This window comes from Trichosurus vulpecula, chromosome 4 (assembly GCF_011100635.1).
Source record: "Trichosurus vulpecula isolate mTriVul1 chromosome 4, mTriVul1.pri, whole genome shotgun sequence".
In the NCBI taxonomy this organism is placed as follows: domain Eukaryota; kingdom Metazoa; phylum Chordata; class Mammalia; order Diprotodontia; family Phalangeridae; genus Trichosurus; species Trichosurus vulpecula.
Genome location: NC_050576.1, coordinates 180,162,325 through 180,182,207, shown reverse-complemented (window position 1 = coordinate 180,182,207; position 19,883 = coordinate 180,162,325). Strand labels below are relative to the sequence as shown.

At 40.8% G+C, this 19,883-nt stretch overlaps 1 protein-coding gene across 1 annotated transcript in view; it reads right to left on the bottom strand.

Annotated features, from left to right (window-relative positions):
* ANKRD40 (ankyrin repeat domain 40) overlaps window positions 1-17,667 on the bottom strand; it is a 28,519-nt gene extending 10,852 nt beyond the window's left edge. Inside the window, exons 1-2 of the mRNA XM_036756086.1 lie at window positions 17,241-17,667; window positions 3,530-3,678 (exon numbers count right to left, since the gene is read on the bottom strand). Of these exons, the coding sequence (XP_036611981.1) occupies window positions 3,530-3,678; window positions 17,241-17,374 (283 nt within the window). The 5' untranslated portion in view covers window positions 17,375-17,667. The remainder of the gene's footprint in view (window positions 1-3,529; window positions 3,679-17,240) is intronic.
* Between the last annotated feature and the right edge of the window lie 2,216 nt (window positions 17,668-19,883).

The window sequence follows — 19,883 nt, the reverse complement described above, 5'->3', positions numbered from 1 at the left end:
TGCGTCCTGGGCCATCTCCAGTCATCTTGATGTTTGTCTTGCCTCTGGACTTCAATGACTCAGGAAGAAAAAGTGAGACTTTGCACAACTCTGCCTCACTTAAATCCAATTCACATGCAAGTCAAGATAACATTCCAGGATGTCACTGGTCCTCTTCAGAAACGAAGGATGAGCAACATAGTACAACAGTATTCTATCACATTTATATACCATAATTTGTTCAGCCATTCCCAAATATATGAGCACCCCATCAGAGTCTCATTCTTTGCCACCTCAAAAGGAGCTATATATTTTTACATCCTTAAAGCCTGCTTTGCTTAAGATTAATCCCTCCCTTAATCCTCTAAGGTGCCCCCCCCCCCGCCTTTCTCTATTTCCCTGTTAAGTGAAATGTACTTCTGTATCCCATACCGTGTGTGTGTGTGTGTGTGTGTGTGTGTGTGTGTGTGTGTGTACTGTTCCCTCCTTTGGCCAGCTCAGATGGAGAGTGAGGTTTTGACTACCAGCTGCAATCCTGCACCATCTAGTATATTCAGATGTCTACTTCAGCACCCGGATTATGTGAGATAATTTTTTCCTTACTCCCTAGTGGACTCCTTTTCTTCTCTCTTTCCATTCTTCTCTTAAGACCATCAAGACATGACAGAACCACTTCCAGGACTTGTCTAATAAGACCCTCTATGATCTTTGATGATAGGGATAAGAGGGAACACATGTATTATCTCCCCATATCTGAATGTAAGTAGTTTATCTTTATTTAGTCCTTTACTATTATTCATTAATGTTTACTTTTTTTACGTTTTTCTTCATTCCTGTGTGTTTGTAATCCTAAGTTATTCTACAGCTCTATCTTTCTGCCCCCCTCCCCCAACTAAGATCGCAAAAAAAACAAGACCCGTTACACATATGTATAGTCAATCAAAGCAAGTTCCACCCGTCCAAAAAAAAAAGTTCACCTCTCTTTCTGAAGGTAGATAGCATGTTTCATCATTAATCCTCTTGGATCCTGTATGGTCATTACACTTTATAAGAGTTCAGCACAATAATATTCCTTCATATTCATATATCATACCTTCTTTCACCCATTCCCTAATTTACGCCACCCCCTTAGATTCCCATTCTTTGCCACCTCATAAAGAACTATATTTTTATACATTCTTAAAATGTTTTACTTAGAACTAATCCCTACTTTGATCTATCATCCTTCTAGTTCCCCCCTCTTCCCTTCCTTCCTATTTCTCTGTTGAGCTAAATGTATTTCTGTACCCAATGGTGTATGTGCATGTGTCAGTGTCTGTGTGTCTGCGTCTGTGTGCATCTGTGTGTACGCGCGTGTATGCTGTCTCATCAGGTCATTGGCTTCTATTTGGTCCATTTGGATTTTCAGGGATTTTGTTGTTTGGGGAAGGTTTTGTATGGCTTGTTTTAAGCTGCTAATTACTTTTTTAATTCTTTCTTCCATAGTTCTCAATTCTTTCTCACTTTTTTCCTCAAGCCCCTTATTTCATTTATAAAAAAACTTTTAAAAAATTATGTTAAAAATTCTTGTTTCATCTCCTCTAGCTGAGTCTATACCCAAGCTGTGTTTTCCTCTGAAGCTTTGCTTGTAGATATTTTGTAATCATTCTCTTCTTCTGCGTTTCTGTCTCGAGTTCTCCTGCTACCACAACAGCTCTTTGTGCTAAGATTTTTTGTTTGCTCATTCTTTCAACCTACATCCTGATGTCAGACTCAATATTAAGGTTGGGTTCTACCATGCTTCTGGAGAGGAGGTCTGGGCTGGTCCTGTTGCCGGCTTTCTTGGGATAGTCTGATTGCTGCCCCTCTGGTCTGAGCTCCGCAAGGTCCTATCCGATGTTTGAGTCTGAGCAAAAAGAGAATGCTCTCAGACTTGGCCCCTATCAGCCGGCTGGAAAACTCTGCCGGTTCAGGGTGACAAAACAGCAGGCTCTCCTTTGGTCTGGGAATCAGTCTTGCTCTGGTTATTCCTCTTCAGGTTAGGTGAGATGTTGGAACTGAGACCCCATTCAGCATCTAGGGTCTGAGCCACACTGCTCCTTCTTGCTTCTGAACTTTGCTCCTTTCTTGGTATACCACCCAGGACCTCCCAGGCCTCCCTACCAGGGACCACCCAGGTCTAGGTCCCTTCTCAGTCTGCCTTTTATGTGTGACCTGGAATGAGGCTGGCCTGTGCGTACTGCCTGCTGTGGATATGGTAGTGTCACACTATGAGTCTGGGACCTACTCTTAATTTTACCCAGCATCACACTGGGCAAGAATGCTTTGGGCTCAGTGTGTTCCTAGCTTGACCCTCTCCCCAGTGTCCACAGACCTTTCTATTTCTCAATGTCAACCTGGGCTGGACAAATGACTGTGACTTTTTCTGGATTTCACCATCACGGTTCAGTCTATTGCATTTTCTAGATCTGTCTGGAGTTATTTTTTGTTGGGGGAAGCTCAGAGTATTGCTTCATGCTACTCTGCCATTTTGTCTCTGCCCTCCTTCTAGGTCACTTCTACCTGAAGGTCTCACCAGGCCCATTCCCACCAATCCCACCAATTCATTATGTCCAAAACCAAGCTTATTATCTTTCCCCTTAAACTTCTGACTTCATTATTTCTACCTACAGATATCACCATTTATCCTGTCTCTCATGCTCAGAATCTTGAGTTACTTTTTAATTTTCTTTTTTCCTTCTCTTCAAATCCAGTCAAGTCCTGCCAATTTAACCTCTGCAACAGTGCTCATATTCCTCTCTTTTTCCAATTGCAATCATTTCAAGACAGGTCCTCATTACCACCTGCACAGACTATTGCCACAACCTTCTAACAGTGCTTCCTACCTCCTTTCTGAGGTAAAATAATTCATACACTGGCAGAATGATTTTTCTTATAGATAAATCTAGTCATGTCCCCTCCACCATACACTGCTTTAAAAACAAAATCTCCATAGCTCCCCTTTGCCTGGCATTCCTTTGCCCTCCTCAATCTGGAACCGCCTATCTCTTTTGCTCTTGTTTTTCTCTCTATGCAGCCAAGCTGGACTACTCTCTGCTTCCTGAACATGTTGTGCATAATCCAACCGCCATGTCTCTGCTCATACTTTTTCTCTTGCTTATGATGCCCTGTCTATTGCAGTTTCTTGCTAAATTCCTAATCATCCCTTAAATTCTAATTCAAATACTACCTCTTCTATGAAAAAGGCTTTGCCTTCGTCTCCCATTAGTAACAATTGGCCATCCTGGATCTTATATAACACTCTGCATTAATGTTCTTATTATGTAATGTCGCATATGATAATATCTGTATTTGCATCTTACCCCTCTACTAGGGCATAAACGGACAGAAAACGTGTCTTATCCATACTTTACACCCTCCCCAATATGTAGTAAACTACTCTGCATGCAGTAAGCAACTAATAAATGTTTGTGAATGATTATTTAATATAACCAACAGCACAGAAAACATGGTCATGAGATATAAATGTTAGTTGGATGCAATCAGAAGTTGCTCATTGGTCCAGACTTACCTCCCATAATCTTCCTGATATCTTTTCTTGACGTCAATTGTACTGGCATTTCGCCTTTTGTGGTGAGAATCTCTTTGTCAGCTCCTGAGTTTAACAGGTAAGAGACCACCTGGCCATGATTTCGTTTGCATGCCCAGTGCAAACAGGTCCTAAATAGTGGAAATAACAGTGATTTAAAAGAGGATGGAAGAATTTGAGATTTTAAAATTATTTTTCACAAACTGTTTACATAATAAATTTAACTATGGGAAAACGATTGCTAACACCAAGAACCTAAAAATCTAAATTTAAATAGTTAAAAAATTTTAACCAAACCACTTAACATATTTTAAAATTGAATTTTGTTTACTAGGTTAAACCTTTGCAACCCCTAAAAAGTACTTCAGATGCATCAATGCCACTCAATGATTTTTACCAGATCAACTTCTAGCAGTCTTAGTTTTGCTCTGCCACTCAAATTAGTTTTACAATGAAAGAACTGTTTTAAAGTACACCGGGATGAAAGAGCTCTTTCCCTTTTTATTTCTTTCTTTTCCCTTTAAGTGAGAACTTTCTTAATTGTTTTATTCATTTATGGTAATCATACTCTCTTCCCAATAAATCTTATCTGCTTTCTGAGGATCCATCTAGCTAGGTGCAAAGAGGTTAACCATAGTATCCCATGAAACAAAGAAAAATATGAAATAACCTTCGGTCTTATGTGGCCCCCTCCCCTTCTACAGCAACTGTAGCAGAGTGGTGAGAAAGGGGATGGAGGATATTTAAAATCGTATTTTTTTTAAGACCATCTATAAAGTTTAACTTACTTGTTGGTATTATAAATGTGAAATCCTTGTGCACTAACCAATGATGGATATATGTTAGAGGAACTGAATCACACAAATTTTACATTATTGCTAAAAATGAAAACATAAGGCAAAGGAAGTTGCAGGGAAACAAAGTGGTTCACACGTTTTACTTAGGCAAATGAAGAAGTTGATTTTATTTTGTCTATAGGCAACAAGAAACATCATTTCATGGATACCTCCTATTGCAAGGCTCATTTGCAAGACCACCATGAAAATAAATGCAGCTTATGTGCCAACATCCATTGCAAAGGATTAAGAAGGAAAGAAATTCTATTAAAAACTCAATAAGACCCTGTAGATTAAATCCAACATAATATTTAAAACTAGTGCCTTTGATGCAAAAGTGGGTACAGGGGAAGATGGTGAAAATACGTTGGATAATAGTTCTGGTGCAAAAAAGGAGAGTCAAAGGCTTTTAGACAGTACAGAAGCCTCATGCCTATGTTCAATGATTTTTTTTAGATAAGATGATTGAAAGGTGTTGAATAAAGTGAATTAAGTAATACTGTAAAAAATGAATCTGATTATATTGTGACAGGAAATGACTTGTCACCAATATGTTTTATCAGCTACTTGTATAGTCAGACCACAATACTCATTAAAGCCAAGATCAAAATCAATACCAAACTAGAAAAACAAAAATAAGGCACATATGAGGCAACTCCAACCTGACTTACGTAAATAAGCTATTAAAGCTGAAAAATGGGGAATGGCTAAGAGACTAGACATTGCTGACACAGATCATTACCATTTTCTAAAGAATTTTAAACATCTTAAGTCAACTGTCACAATAAAGAGATGAAAAGACCCTATAAACTGCCTTATCAGGCAACACTTGCTCTCTTTGCCAACCAAGGACTAGCTAGCCAATGACAACACCAGTTTTAGGATATACTCATTTGTTCAATCTTATGGAGAAGGATGGAAGATTAGGAGATACACAGCCTCCAAAAATAGTGAGAAGCAAGGGGCAGGAAGGAATGGGGAACAATTGTACAAAACGCTTGGTTCAAAATCATGACCAGGGAATTTAAGAATAAAACCAAAAGGACTATAGATGTAAGAAAAATTGAAAAGATCTATAAAGATTTTTATTACTGCCTTTTCTCAGTCAATGACAATCACCACATTTGGGCTTTAAAATGACAGTCCCTGAGGGGCAGCTAGGTGGCATAGTGAGTAGAGTACCAGCCCTGGAATCAGGAGGACCTGAGTTCAAATGCAGCCTCAGACACTCGACACATTCGCTAGCTGTGTGACCTTGGGCAAGTCACTTAATCCCAATTGCCCTGCCTTCCCCCCCTCCAAAAATTTTTAAAAAATTTTAAAAAAATAAAATGACAGTGCCTGATGAAGAATGTAGAGGAATGCATGAGGACATAGTAATGGTACTAGAAAAAAGAGAAGAACAACTGTACTAAACCAAGAACACACAGAGAAGCTCTGCGGTGGAGGCAAGATAACTTTGAAGGCACTGAAGGTGCAATTCTTAACATATATGAAAGGGCAAAGGATGCCAAAGCCTTGAAAAAAAATTTAAACTTGTTATCAAAGGGGAAGAAAAAGGTGCACAAGAGAATATTAAAAACTATGAATCATACACCTACTTTCCCATTTCTACCAAAAATGTTGTAAGAATAACCTGTATTTGCATCAAGGGTGACACTGATGCATGCGTGAGAAGTAAACAGATAGGTTTTCACAGATGATTTCCTATAGCTGACCACAATTTTACAGTCACAAAATTGGCTGAAAGGTACAGAGATATAAGATGCAACTGTGCTCATTGTGTTGAGAATAAACAAGTATTTGGTTTGGTACAGCAAACTGCCACCCTAAAAGCTCTCCTCCAACAAGGTTTTTTCTATGAATGTGTCAGCCTCATACACGATTCTTTAAAAGAGGTAGCAACAATTAACTTTAACTTTAAAAGAGTTAACTTTAACCACAGGCTCAAAACAAGGCACAAAAGAGGGAGAAGTGTGCTTACCAAAAGTGGTTGCCACTGTCAGAGGATATGTGTTAGATATGTTTATAAGGGACATTGTATGATGGCATCAAAACTCAACACTGCAGGGCCTCCTGAACGAGACCTCTAAACACTAAAAAGTGTCCAACCTAAGTATCAGTAGATACGGAGTGTTTATATACAGCCTATGATATGTGGCCGGAAGGATAACCTTCGTCTAGTACCTGAACATACTTTGAGCCTGGACAATGAGGTGGGCCCAGAATTGAAAAAAAGGAGATTGGACTGACTTTTAGGAAGTTGTGCACTGCCTTTAGTGGCCTCCAGTTTCTCCCTGAAACAAAAGGCCACCTTTTTTAACATCAATTTTCTTACAATAATGCTGTATGATTTTAAGTTATGGAATCCCTGTCTTAGGAGAATTAAAATTGAGGGTTTCCCAAGAGGCAATGGAGGGCACCGTGGATAAGAAAGGGGCAGCACATTACCAACCAAATATTGCACGAGAAAAATGTTGCAAAGGATGTCAAGAGGAAGGCTCCAGGTAGAATGGGTGGAAGATTTATAAAAGGACATTGACAAGAGCGGTAAAGGTATAGAAGGTATTCTTGAGAAGGCATAGGAGAGTTGTGATTTGCATTGCTGGAGGCAGTGTCCATATCAATTAGATTATAGCTCTTCTGAAGTAATAACTCCCAGGAAAATAAAGATTCAACTTCTTGCACATTTACCTATTATTTTTCCCCCAAAGACATACAATGTATCATCCACTAAATAACAAGCCAGTGTCTAGATTATATTACAATTTCTAAGAAAATTTTGTAGTTAAATGAAAATAAAATATTTCCCTAACCTTCACATATTCTTTCAATGTACCCTGCCCATTTCTACAAAAATAATTTCTGAATAACTTATTTAGATCAAGGAGTTATTAATGCTCTGAAGAGCTATTGTTTTAGTACTGGAGAGAAATGTAATTAGCATGCCTAAAAGAAATGAAAGAATAACTAACATCAACTGAATAATCTGTCAGCTGAGTTGGCTCAGTAGATAAGAGTGCCATGTTTGGAATCAGAAAGATTTGGGTTCAGGGGCAGCTAGGTGGCTGTGAGTAAAGCACAGGCCCTGGAGTCAAGCGGACCTGAGTTCAAACCCAACCTCAGACACTTGACACACATACTAGCTGTGTGACCTTGGGCAAGTCACTTAACCCAAACTGCCCTGCCTTCCCCCCTCAAAAAAAAAATTAGAATGATTTGAGTTCAAATCCAGAATCAGAAACTTCCTAGGTATGCGACCTTAGGCAAATCACTTAATCTCTCTTTGCCACTGATGAAGGAAATGGCAAAATACTCCAGTATATTTGCCAAGAAAACTCTATGGACAGGGGTCCATGGGGTCATGAAAGGTTGGACATGATTCAAACGACTCAACAACTACAGTAATCCCCAGTGGCTAGTGCAAAATGCATTCTATAGGTAAAAAAAGGCAATTATTTAAGCAGCTGGGAAATGTCCACTTTCTTAACTATATCAATGAACTGAAATAAGTGACTGCAAAGCTAAGAGTGGATATAGCTAGGCTAACTAATAGTGACCCCATTCCTTAGACGATATTAGGGCACTACTTTAAGAGGAAAGTTTTATAGAAAAAAATCCATTTGGCTCCTAGGAAGAGGTTAATTTAAACCTAAAGTCTGAACAATTCCCAAGGAGGAAAGCTGACTGGCTGCCTATGGATTGGTTTATTTACTTATTCTATTGCAGAAACTGCAGAGTTATACTTTATCAGTATCATTTATTATCTTATCCAAATGCCTTTGGATTACAAGCCACTGGGTGTCATGGCAGAATGAATGTTATGTCTGGAAAATAAAGGAAGAATCTTCATCTATTGACCTTGGTGGCCAGAGGTAGAAAGTAATTCTAGTATCTCCCAAGGGAGACGTGAGTAGGATGGTGTGATGTGTCCTTGATTCTAGTCAGTTAAATTGACTGTAGATGGCATGCACATAGGTAGTATTGGTTTGAAAAGTGAGCAATTATAATGATAAGTGAGCACTTCTAATGAATGGAGTATGATGAGAAAAATATGGTCCATGTGGAAGTATTCATTCAGCGGGGGTAAATCATCTGTTTGCACAAGCTCGAAGGTGAAGCTGACAATTTACTGCTAGTACACCTGATCTGTGTGAGGGGTTCAGGGAGGACTAGCACCTCTGGTTGAGGATGTGCTGAGCCCTTTTCAAGGGCTGCCAATCTACCTTTGGAGTCCACCTGTCACATAATTCGCACCTGTGGCTCCAAGGAGCTGTAGCATGGGCAGCAGCCACACTTGGGTAAAACCTTCTTGGCAGAGAGGACAAACCAGACTGAAGGTAACTGGAAGGCCTCAAGCCCATTAGTGAGTTAGGGGGATGTGAAGACTTCACTCAGGGGAATGGGCAGATGAGAACAATTTGTTTCAACAGCCATGAAGGCAGCTGAAGCAGGCACTGTGGAGCATTTAGAGCTTGGTCAGACATCAAAGATGGCCAAGTTCATCCACTGTGTTTTGGGTCATGGCCAGTCATCCTGACTTTTGTCCTGCCACTGGACCCAGGAATTTTGTGCAACTCTGCCTCACGTAAATCCAATTCACACACAAGTCAAGCCATTGCTGATCTTCTTTGAAAACAAAGGATAACACCCAGAGAAAGAACTGTCTGAATGTAGATAGAAGCATGCTGTTTTCACTTTTTTTTATTTTTTTTCTTGTGGTTTGTTTTGATTCTTCTTTCACAACGAGACTAATGTGGAAATATGTTTAACATGACTGTACATGTATAACCTATATCAGATTGCCTGCTGTCTTGGGGAGGGGGAAGGGGAGAGAGAAAAATTTGGAACTTGAAATTTTACAAAAATGAATGTTGAAAACTATTTACATGTAATTGGAAAAAAATAAAATACTATTCAGGAAAAAAGAAAAGAAAAAAGAAAACAAAGGATGAACAACAACAAAAACTACCAGGCAAAACAACTTGTTAAAACAAGGAGAAAAGAATATCTGAACGCAAAGTGAGGTTAGGCTGGCCACACTTAGCAGGGCACATCATACGCAGCAATGCTACGGAAAGACCTATGGATCGTTATTGAAAGCTCAGTTACAGGACCCAGAGCTGCTCTAATTCAATACTCCTTGTACCTAGGCAACATTTTTAACTCTCACATAGGCCGTTACACTTATTCCTTAAGAGCCAAGGGTCAGATATTGTGCCTAAGTCACAACTGAGGTAGGAATCAATTACGAAACCTTAACTCTTCAAATCTCTAGATTCGCAGTCAGAATATCACCTCTGGAGAGTCACTAAACTATGCTCACTATTGCTACTATTGCTGTTTACTGGGGAACAAATCTCTGCCATTCTCTTCTAACCTCTCAGTTCTAGATCAGGACTTTTAAATGGAAGTTCCAGTGCTATGTCAAACCTATTCCTCTGTCTGATTTCACTATTCCTGTTCACCGTTAATCACTATTCCAGTTACCCGAGATGGAAATCCTGGGTCAAGCTTCTGTCCCCCCCTCCCTACATGCAATCTGTTAACAATGCCTGTCAGGTCTACCACTGTTCCTGTCCACTGCCACTACTACCACCTAGTAAAGGCTTTCATGACCTCTTGTTGGGGGACTGTTCCAATAGCTTCTAATTAACTTCAAAAACTTCCAACTCATCCTACACAATGCTGACAGTTTAATCATCAAATCATGCTTCTATTTGAAAACTTTTAACAGCTTCACACTGCCTACCTAGGCAGGTGGAAAGTTCTTATCATGGTACAAAAGGCCTTCCTTCTCCAATCTGCCTTCAATGCACCTTTTTGGTTGTTTCATACAACTGCCCTTTACCTTCACAGACCTTCAGTGTTAAGGAATCCAGTCTTCCTAACAGTGTCTTTGACCAATGTTCCCTATCTCCCTTTTACGTATCTCTTAGAATTAAAATTTTACCATCCTTCAAGGCTTTGCTCGAATGCTAATCTTCCACATAGCCTTCTTTAATTTCACAATTCTAATTTTCCTTTTAATAATACTGTGAATAATACTGTGTGCCTCTCTCAAGCTTTCACACTGTATTATGTTACCTTATTTGCTTTCACATTTTGTCCTCTCTTCTTACTAGGCTGTAAACTCCTTGGAGGGGAACAGGATGTATATCTTTTCATTTCTCATCTTTCGTAATGATTTGTACTTATATGTTCAATAAATGTTCAGTGAATTTGTAAAAATGAGGAATTTAGGACAGTCACCATTGTTTCATCTTTAACAGATTTTCTGAGCCACACTGAGCAAAAGTCAGTGTGTTTTAAATGCAAAAAGTGAAGAAAAAAAAATCCCCTATAAGGGAAAAAGAAAAAGGACATTATGTCCTCTGCTCTACTTCCCTTTGCCAAATTAAATCAAAAGAATTTTCAAAAGCTTATAAAAAGTACCAGAGGGAGCTAAGATGGCAGATTAGGGGCAGCCACCCAGCTGAACTCTCCCAATGTTCCCCTCCAAACAACTTTAAAATAACGCCTCAAATCAAATTTTGGAGTGGCAGACCCAACAAAAGGTTGGAATGAGACATTTTTCCAGCATAAGAAAACTTAGAGGTCAGTTGGAGAAGTCTGTAACACTGGCATGGAAGCCTGTCCAGAGCCTACAACCAGCAACTGCAATTGCAGCTTTGGGATCTCTCAGCCCAGAGATGGTAAGGGAGTTGGACAAATTTTGGTCAGAGATTATAGAGAATCCTTTACTGGCACTGGGTACATATTGACATTTATTGACAACTCTATTGTCCATACGCAGTTCTGGGGCACAGTGTTAGGATGAAGAGGAGCACTGGGGGTTGGTCACAAGGGAGCAGGGGTCCGGGTCACAGTTTCAAAGCAAAAAGGAATGCTAGTTCTTGTGGTTATAGGGGACCTGGGATTCTTACTAGGTAAAGACCAGAGTTCAGATCAGAAGAATAGTGACCATACTTCTCCCAAGATCACACCACCTTGGCAGAACCAAAAATCTGCAGACCCCAAGGACTAGCTCTGAAAACATATGCACAAAAAAGCCTGAAGTTGAGGAGAGCAGGTAAGCAGAACCTAACTTTAACATAAAGTTCAAAGTCAAGAAATAGGCTAGAAAAATGAACAAAAACAAAAAGGGATTTGACCATAAAAAGCTACTAAATGGCAGGGAATACCAAGACATAATCTTAGAAGAGAACAACGTAAAAACAGATATTTTAAAAAGCCTCAAAGAAAAATGCTAATTGGACCCAAGCCCAACAAGAATTCCTGGAAGACTTAAAGAAGGAAATAAAAGAAGAAAAGGAAAATGGGAAAAGAAATAAGAGTGATGTAAGAAACTTATGAAAAGAGAACAGCTTGGTAAAAGAGGCATAAAACAATACTGAAGAAAATAACACCTTAAAAAATAGAAAGGGCCAAATGATAAAAGAGGCACAAAAATCCACTGAAGAAAAGAACTCCTTAAAAAGCAGAATTGGTCAAATGGAAAAAAAATTACAAAATCTCACCGAAGAAAATAATTCCTTAAAAATTAGAATTGGGGAAGTGGAAGCTAATGATTCCATGAGACATTAAGAAACAATAAAACAAAATCAAAAGAACGAAAAAATAGAAGAAAATGTAAAATATCTCATGAGAAAAAACAACTGACCTGAAAAACAGATCAAGGAGAGATAATTTAAGAATTATTGAACAACTTGAAAACCATGATCAAAGAAAGAGCTTAGACATATTTTAAGAAATTGTCAAGGACACCTGCCAAGACAGACCCAGGAACTATATGAACACAATTACAAAACACTTTTCACACAGATAAAGTCAGATCTGAATAATTGAAAAAACATCAGTTGCTCATGGGTAGGCCAAACTGATGTAATGAAAATGACAACTCTACCTAAATTAATTTACTTATTTAGTGCCACACCAATTAAACTACCAAAAATTATTTTATAGAACTAGAAAAAATAATAACAAAATTCATCTGGAAGAACAAAAGGTCCAGAATATCAAGGGAATTAATGAAAAGAAATGCAAGAAATGCAAGAGAAGGTGGCCTAGCCACTCCAAATCTAAACCATATTATAAAGTAGCAATCATCAAACCTACTTGGTACTGGCTAAGAAATAAGAGTGGTGAATCAGTGGAATAGGTTAGGTACATAGTACACAGTACTCAATGACTATAGTAATTTACTCTTTAATAAACCCAAAGACTCCAGCTTTTGGGTTAAGAACTCATAATTTAACAAAAAACTGCTGGGAAAACTGGAAAATAGTATGGCAGAAACTAGGCATAGACCAACAACTTACACCATACACCAAGATAAAGTAAAAATGGGTACATGATTTAGACATAAGGGGTGATACTATAAACAAATTAGGAGAGCAAGGAATAGTTTGCCTGTCAGATCTACGGAGAAGGGAAGAATTTACAACCAAACAAGAGATAAGAGAACATTATGAAATGCAAAATAGATAATTCTGATTACATTAAATTTAAAAGGTTTTGCACAAAGCCAATGCAACCAAGATTAGGAGGTAAGCAGAAAGTTGGGAAATAATTTTTATAGCCAGTGTCTTTATTAAAGGCCTCATTAACAAGAAAATGATAAATGTTGGACAGGATGTGGGAAAATTGTAATACTGATGCATTGTTGGTAGAGTTGTGAATTGATCCAATCATTCTGAAGAGCAATTTGGAAACTATGCCCAAAGAGCTATCAAACTGTGCATACCCTTTGACCCAGCAATACCACTTTTAGGTCTGCATCCGAAAGGGATCATAAAAATGGGAAAAGGACCCACATGTACAAAAATATTCGCAGCAGCTCTTTTTATGGTAGCCAAGAATTGGAAATTGAGGGGCTGCCCATTAATTGGGGAATCGCTGAAGAAGTTGTGATATATAAATGTAATGGAATACTATTGTTCCATAGATGAGGAGGTGGACTTCAGAAAAACCTGGAAAGACTTGCATGGACTGATGCTGAGTGAAGTAAGCAGAACCAGAAGAACATTGTATACAATTACAGACACAACATTAGGCAGTGACCAACTTTGATAGACTTAGCTCTTCTTAGCAATGCAAGGTTCTAAGACAACTCCAAAAGACTCATGATGGAAAAAGCTATCCACATCTAGAGAAAGAATTATGGAGTCTGAATGCAGATTGAAGCAAACTATTTGCTCTTTTTTTTGTTTTATTTCTTTCTTGTGGTTTGTTCTTTACAACATGACTAATATGAAAATATGTTTAATGTGAAAGTATTTGTAGAACCTATTTTGGATTGCACGCCGTCTTGGGGGGAAAGGAGGAAGAGGAGGGAGAGGGAGAAAATTTGGAACGCAAAAGCTTGTGAAACTGAATGTTGTAAACTAAAAATAAATAAATCAATTTTAAAAAAATGATGGGCAGATGGACTACAGAAAAATCTGGAAAGACTTGCATGGACTGAGTGAAGTGGGCAGAACCAGGCAAACAATGTACACAGTAACAGCAACACTGTGCAATGATCAACACTGAAAGACTCAGCTCTTGCCAGCAATGCAATGAATTAAGACAATTCCTAATGATTCATAATGGAAAATGCTACCCACACCCACAGAAAGAACTATGTAGTCTGAATGCAGGTCGAAGATACTATTTCCTCTTTTTAAAAAATTTCTCATGGTTTTCCCCTTTGGTTCTAATTCTTCTTCACAACATGACTAATGTGGAAATATGTTTAATATGATTGTACATGTACAGCCTACATCAGATTGCATGCTATCTTGGGGAGGGGGAAGAAAAGAGGGGGAGAAAATTTAAAACTCAAAATATTTTAAAAGTGAATGCTGAAAAGTAAAATTAAATATTTAAAAAAAATAAATTGTCAAGGAGAATTGCCCTGATATCTTAGATCCAGAGGGCAAAATAGAAATTGAAAGAATTCAGTGATCACCTTCCAAAAGAGATTCCAAAATGAAAACTCCCAGGAATATTATAGTGAAATTACAGAGCTTACCAGGTCAAAGAGAAAATACTTTAAGCAGCCAGAAAGAAACAATTCAAATATCATGGAGCCAGTTAAGTAATTAATTAATTTTAAAGAACAAATATCAGAGCCATAGCCAGGATCACAAAAGATTTAGCAGTTTCCATATTACAGGAGCTAATGGCTGTGTATTTCCCCCCATCTCATTTGTTTTTATTTCTTCCTCTCTCGTTTAATTGTGTCTTTCTGTTTCATGTGTGTCTCTTGTACACAACATATTGTTGGATTCTGGTTTCTAATCCATTCTTCTACCTGCTTCCATTTTATGGGTAAACTCATCCCATTCACATTTACAATTCAAAAAAAATTTTAAAAGTACTAGAAAAAGGTATACGGTGAGGAGAGTTGCTTGGAAATCACATATAGAAGATATTCTTTTGCCATGCCACATAACTGACTTATTTCTAATATAGAGAGCATAAAACACTTCCTTCTTTAAACTACTTTTGAATGACTTAGTAGTTCATTGTATATGTGTCCTAGTTCATTTGTCCCCCTAGCAAACTGTAAGTTCCTCAAGGGCAGGAACTGTTTCACTTTTGTCTCTGTCTTTTGTCTCCACCTAATGGAAGCATCGATTTAGGAACCTTAGAGATCATTTCAAACTCTTCTGGCCTATTTGCTGTTTCTCATGAATGATATTCCATCTCCCATCTTCCTGTTTTTATACAGGCTGTCTTCCATTCCTGCAATGCCCTCCTTCCTCACACTCTCCTCTTAGAATTCCTAACTTCCTTTGATCAAAGCTCAGCTGAAGCAACACCTCTTACATTAGGCCTTTCCCAATCCCACCCCCAAGTGCCAGTGTCCCTTCCCCAACCAATTACCTTACACAAAATTTTGTCTTTATTGATATTCGTTCATAGTTTCTCCTAATAGAATGAGTGCTTCTAGAAGGCAGGGACTGTTTCATTTTTGTCTTTGTATCCCCAGAGCCTGCAATGTGATAAGTGCTTAAAAAATGTTTGACAGATTGATCTTGTCCGAGAACCTCATTTTATATCTAAGGATACTGATGTCCAAAGAGTTTCAGTGACTTTCCCAAGATCAGATGCCTAGTTAGTGGCTGCCTCTAAATCCAGCATTTTTTCTACTGTGCCACACTGGATCTGTAGTACTTGGAGATCATCTAGACTTCACTTTATAGATAAAGAAACTGAGGCTCAGAAAAATATGGTAATTTATTTAATAAATCAATACCAGAACTAGGTATCCTAACCCCATGGTCCAATGCTTTTTAACACTGAATCAAAAAGGTGGAGAGATTGATAAGAAAGGCTCTCTACTTCAAAATATCTGCAAGCTTGGTTTAGTTCAAAGCTAGCAAAAGAAATTCCAATTCTGATATGAACTAAATAAATTCTATCAAAACTTATGACTTCACTATGATAGCTTCCTTGGAGGCACAGATAATCAACAAATATTCATTGAATCCCAAAGAATTTAGGGAAGTAGCACAGTACAGAAAAATTTGGAGGTAGAAGAAGACCTGGATGTTGGCTCTGCCACCTCAATACTTCACCTCAAGCAAATCACTTAACCTCTCTGGACTTGTCTCTTCCTTTGCAAAATAAGGCTGAAATAAACCTTCTAGCTCTAGATGTATGCTTATGACTCGATGACCCCTTTCAACTCAATCTTTGATCTAACATGAGAAAAATGCCATATATTTGGGTCAAAGGGAGTCAAGAAGTAGAGAGAGGGGAGTGTAGTAGATTTTGGAGCCAGAAGACATGGGTTCAATCTGGCTCTGCCAATAGACTTTTGTGACACTGGATGAATCATTTAATCTTTCTAGGTCTCATCATAAAAGAAGAAAGTTGGATTAGATACTTGGTAAAGTCCCTTCCAGCTTTAAATCTGATCTTAATGAACTTCCTGGATAATAATTTGTAATTTCAATTTTACTATTAAAAACTCTATTTTGATAGGAAAGAGAAGAATCCACCACTCAGCTAGCAAGAGGAAATTATACTGCTGCAATGGGATAATTTAATAAAAGAACTTCATTATAAAACCCACTACTCTTGTCTTTGCGGGGAGGAGAAATCATACTCCTTTCAAATTCATTGTAGCCCCATATCTTCAGGGAGTCTAGTAGCTGTTGGAGTGACTTCAGAAAAAGAATTCAAGCCCCAAGTGGCGATGAGATCCACCATACAAGTAAGATCACTTCCTAGACCCTTTAAACCTGGATTGAGGGGGGAGAGGGGGAAGAGAAAGAGAAGAGGAAGAGGAAGAGTAAGAGAAAGAGAAGAGTTAACTCAGAATGAAAACCTCTGCCTACTCTTCAGGTCCAGGGCTGCTGCTCACCTCCTCCCTTCTTTCCTTCCACCACGAGCCTGTAGGATTGGCTGCTACAAAATTCAACAAATATTTATTAAGCACTTAACAAATTCAAGACAATATGCTAGGGGTTGGGGATACAAAGGGAAAAATGAGGCAGTCTCCCTGAACGAGGAGCTATATGCCGGGGAGGGAGAGGATGGGGGAGGAGCATTTAGTTAAGCTCCTACTACGTGCCACGGACGGGGCTAAGTGCTGTACAGATAGTGGGAAAGGTCCGGCCGAAAGGTGTCCTCATTGGAGGAGGGGTGGGCCATGACCACATCCCCCAAGCTGCCCCACAAGAAGGGGCTATAGGATTTAGATGTGGGGAGGGATGTTGGAGTTGGCCCCCGATCCCAAACTCCATCAATCTCGGGTACGGCGGGGTCGGTTCTGGTTTGGGGGCCGTGGCTCCCACATGCAAGGCCCCGGGCTGGCGTCGGGGCAGCGCCGGAGAGGCCAAACTGCTGGCCCGGCCACTTACCAGCCGTTGACCTCATTCTGGGAGTTCACATCCACCCCGCTCTCCACCAGTTTCTGCACCTCGTGGATGTCCCCTAGGGCCGCGGCCTCCCTCAGCCTCTCCTGCTGCTCCTTCTCCTCCAGCTGGGCGCTCATCTTTCCCCCGGGGGCCTCCACTTCCTCCCCGCAGCCCTTCAGCAGGAGCCCGCAGCAGCTACCGCGGCCTCCGCCCGCCCGCCTGCCCCAGGGCCTGCCTGCCCGTCAGCGCCGCGCCCGCCCGCGCCCCAGCCCGCGCCCCCGCCGCGGCCTCCCCACGGCCATGGGCCCGGAGTGAGCGAGAGCGAGAGCTGGAGCCAGGGGGTAGGGTGCGTGCCTGCCGCCGCCCCCCGGGGCTCCCCTCGCAGCAGCCACCGCCCCCACCCCGCCGCCGCTGCTCAGGGGCCGAGCTAAGCCCGCCCGCCGGCCCGCTCTGGGGGGACGCTGTTAGGTGTGACAACCCTGACCTAGATACTTTCAGTTCCTACGGCCGGAGAGGCCGAGCGGCCCGGCGGGGCCCGGCCCCGGCTTTATGTAACTGCGCTGCAGGGCGATGGGCCAGGGATGAATCACCGACTATTTTTAGTGTTCCTCCTCCTCCTCCCCTTCCTTCCATCCACCCTCGTTCAGCTCCCTTTTTCTCCTCCCCCCTTTTCTCTCCCCCTCTTCTTTTCGTTCCCTTCCTCCAGCTCCTCTTCAGTCCTTTCCACTCTCCTTTCCTCCTACCCATTCCTTTCTTCCTTCCCTCCATTTCCACTCCACTTTCCCATTCTCTTTCTCTCCTTCTTCTTCTCTCCTTTCCCCACTTCCCTCCTTCCCTTTCTCTTCCCCTCTTCTTTTCATTCCCTTCCTCCTCTTCTCTCTTCTTTCCATTCCCTTCCTCTCCCTCCTCCTCTCTTTTACTCTCTCCTCTTCCCTCCTTTCCATCCACTTCCTCCTTTCTTTCTTCTACTCATTACTTTGTTCCTCTTCTTCTTTCTCCCCTTCATTTCCACTCCCCTTTTCTTCCTTCCCATTCTCTTTCTCTCCTTCCTTTTCTCCTCTTCCCCCACTTCTCTCTTCCCCTCTTCTTTTCATAACCTTTCTCTCCTTTACTCTCTCCTCTTCCCTCCTTTCCATCCACTTCCTCCTCTTTTCCTCCTACCCCATTCCCTTCTGCTTCCCCTCTTTCCACTCCCCTTTTTTCCTTCCCATTCTTGTCCTCTTCTTCCCCGTCCCCCAATCAATCAATAGATCAACGTTTGTTAAGTGCCTACTATGTGCCAGTCTCTGTGCTAACCCCTGGGGATACAAAAAGAGGCAAAAGATAATTCCTGCCCTCAGGGAGCTTACAATTTAAGGAAAGAGACAATGCAAGCAAATATATACAAAGCAAGCTATACGCAAAGATAAATGAGAAATAATTTAAAGAGGGAAAGCACTCCGCTTTTCTTTTCATTTCTTTCCTCCTCCTCTTCTCCCCTCTTCCCCATTTCCCTTCTCTTCCCCCTTTCCTTTCATTCCTTCCTCCTCCTTTTCTCCCTACTTCCCTTTCTCTTCCTCCTCTTCCTCTTTGCACTCTCCTCTTTCTTTCCATCTTCCTCCCTTTTCTCCTTCTACCCATTCCCTTCTTCCCCCTTTATTTCCACTCCCCTCTTCTCTCTTCCCATCCTTTCCTCTCCTTCCTCTTCTCCCCATTTTCCCACTTCCCTTCTCCCTTCTTCCTATTACCCTCTTCCCTCTCCCCCTTTTCACTTCCCTCTTCATCCCCTCCTCTTTCTTCCTTTCTTCCTCCCCCTACCTTTCTCTTCCCCTACTCACTGGCTGTCTCCTTTCTCTTCTTCCCATTTCCCTCCTTCCCTTCCTTTTTCTTCTGTCTTCCTCCACCTCTTCTTTTCCCCTTTCCATTTTTCTTCCTTCTCCTCATTCCCCTCCTCCCCATTTTTTCCTTTCCCTTCTCCCCCTTCACTTCACTCCTTATCATTCACTTATTTCCTCTCTTTTCCCCCCTTCTCTCTTCCTTCTTTCTGTTTTTCCTTCTCCCTTTCCTCTTCCTTCTTCCCTCTCTTCCTTCCCTTTCTCTTCCTATTCCCTTCGTTCTACTTCCCTTTTTCCATCTCCTTTTTCTCATTCTTCCCATTCTCCCATTTCCCCTCTTCCCCCCTTTCCCACTCCCCCCATTCCTCTCCCTTTTCTTCTCATCCTTCCTCCCTCTTCTCTCCTCCCCTTCCTCCTCCCCTTTCCCACTCTCCTCCTTCCCCTTTCTCTCTTCCTGCTTCTCTCCCTTCCCCCCTCCATCTTTCATCTTTCCTTATGGTCTCCAAGATGAAAGGAAATGCACAGATAATGGAGGAAAAGCATCTCTGTAAACCAGTCAAGACTAAATCCCTGGTGAAAGCCTTTGGACCAGACTCGGAAATAGGGAGCGACTCTTTCTCTTTTGACTTAACTTGAGCCATTTGTTACCCAGCCTGGGGAAAACAGACTAGGAAATGATTACATGAATATGGGTTTTTATAATAGGCATATGATTGCATATATACCAGGGGCAGCTCACCTGGGATGTGGTCTTTACCAGAGGAAGTATGGAGGGTTGGAACTGTCTATGCCACTGGACAAAGCCCCTCTTGACCCACCCTAGGCATAACTG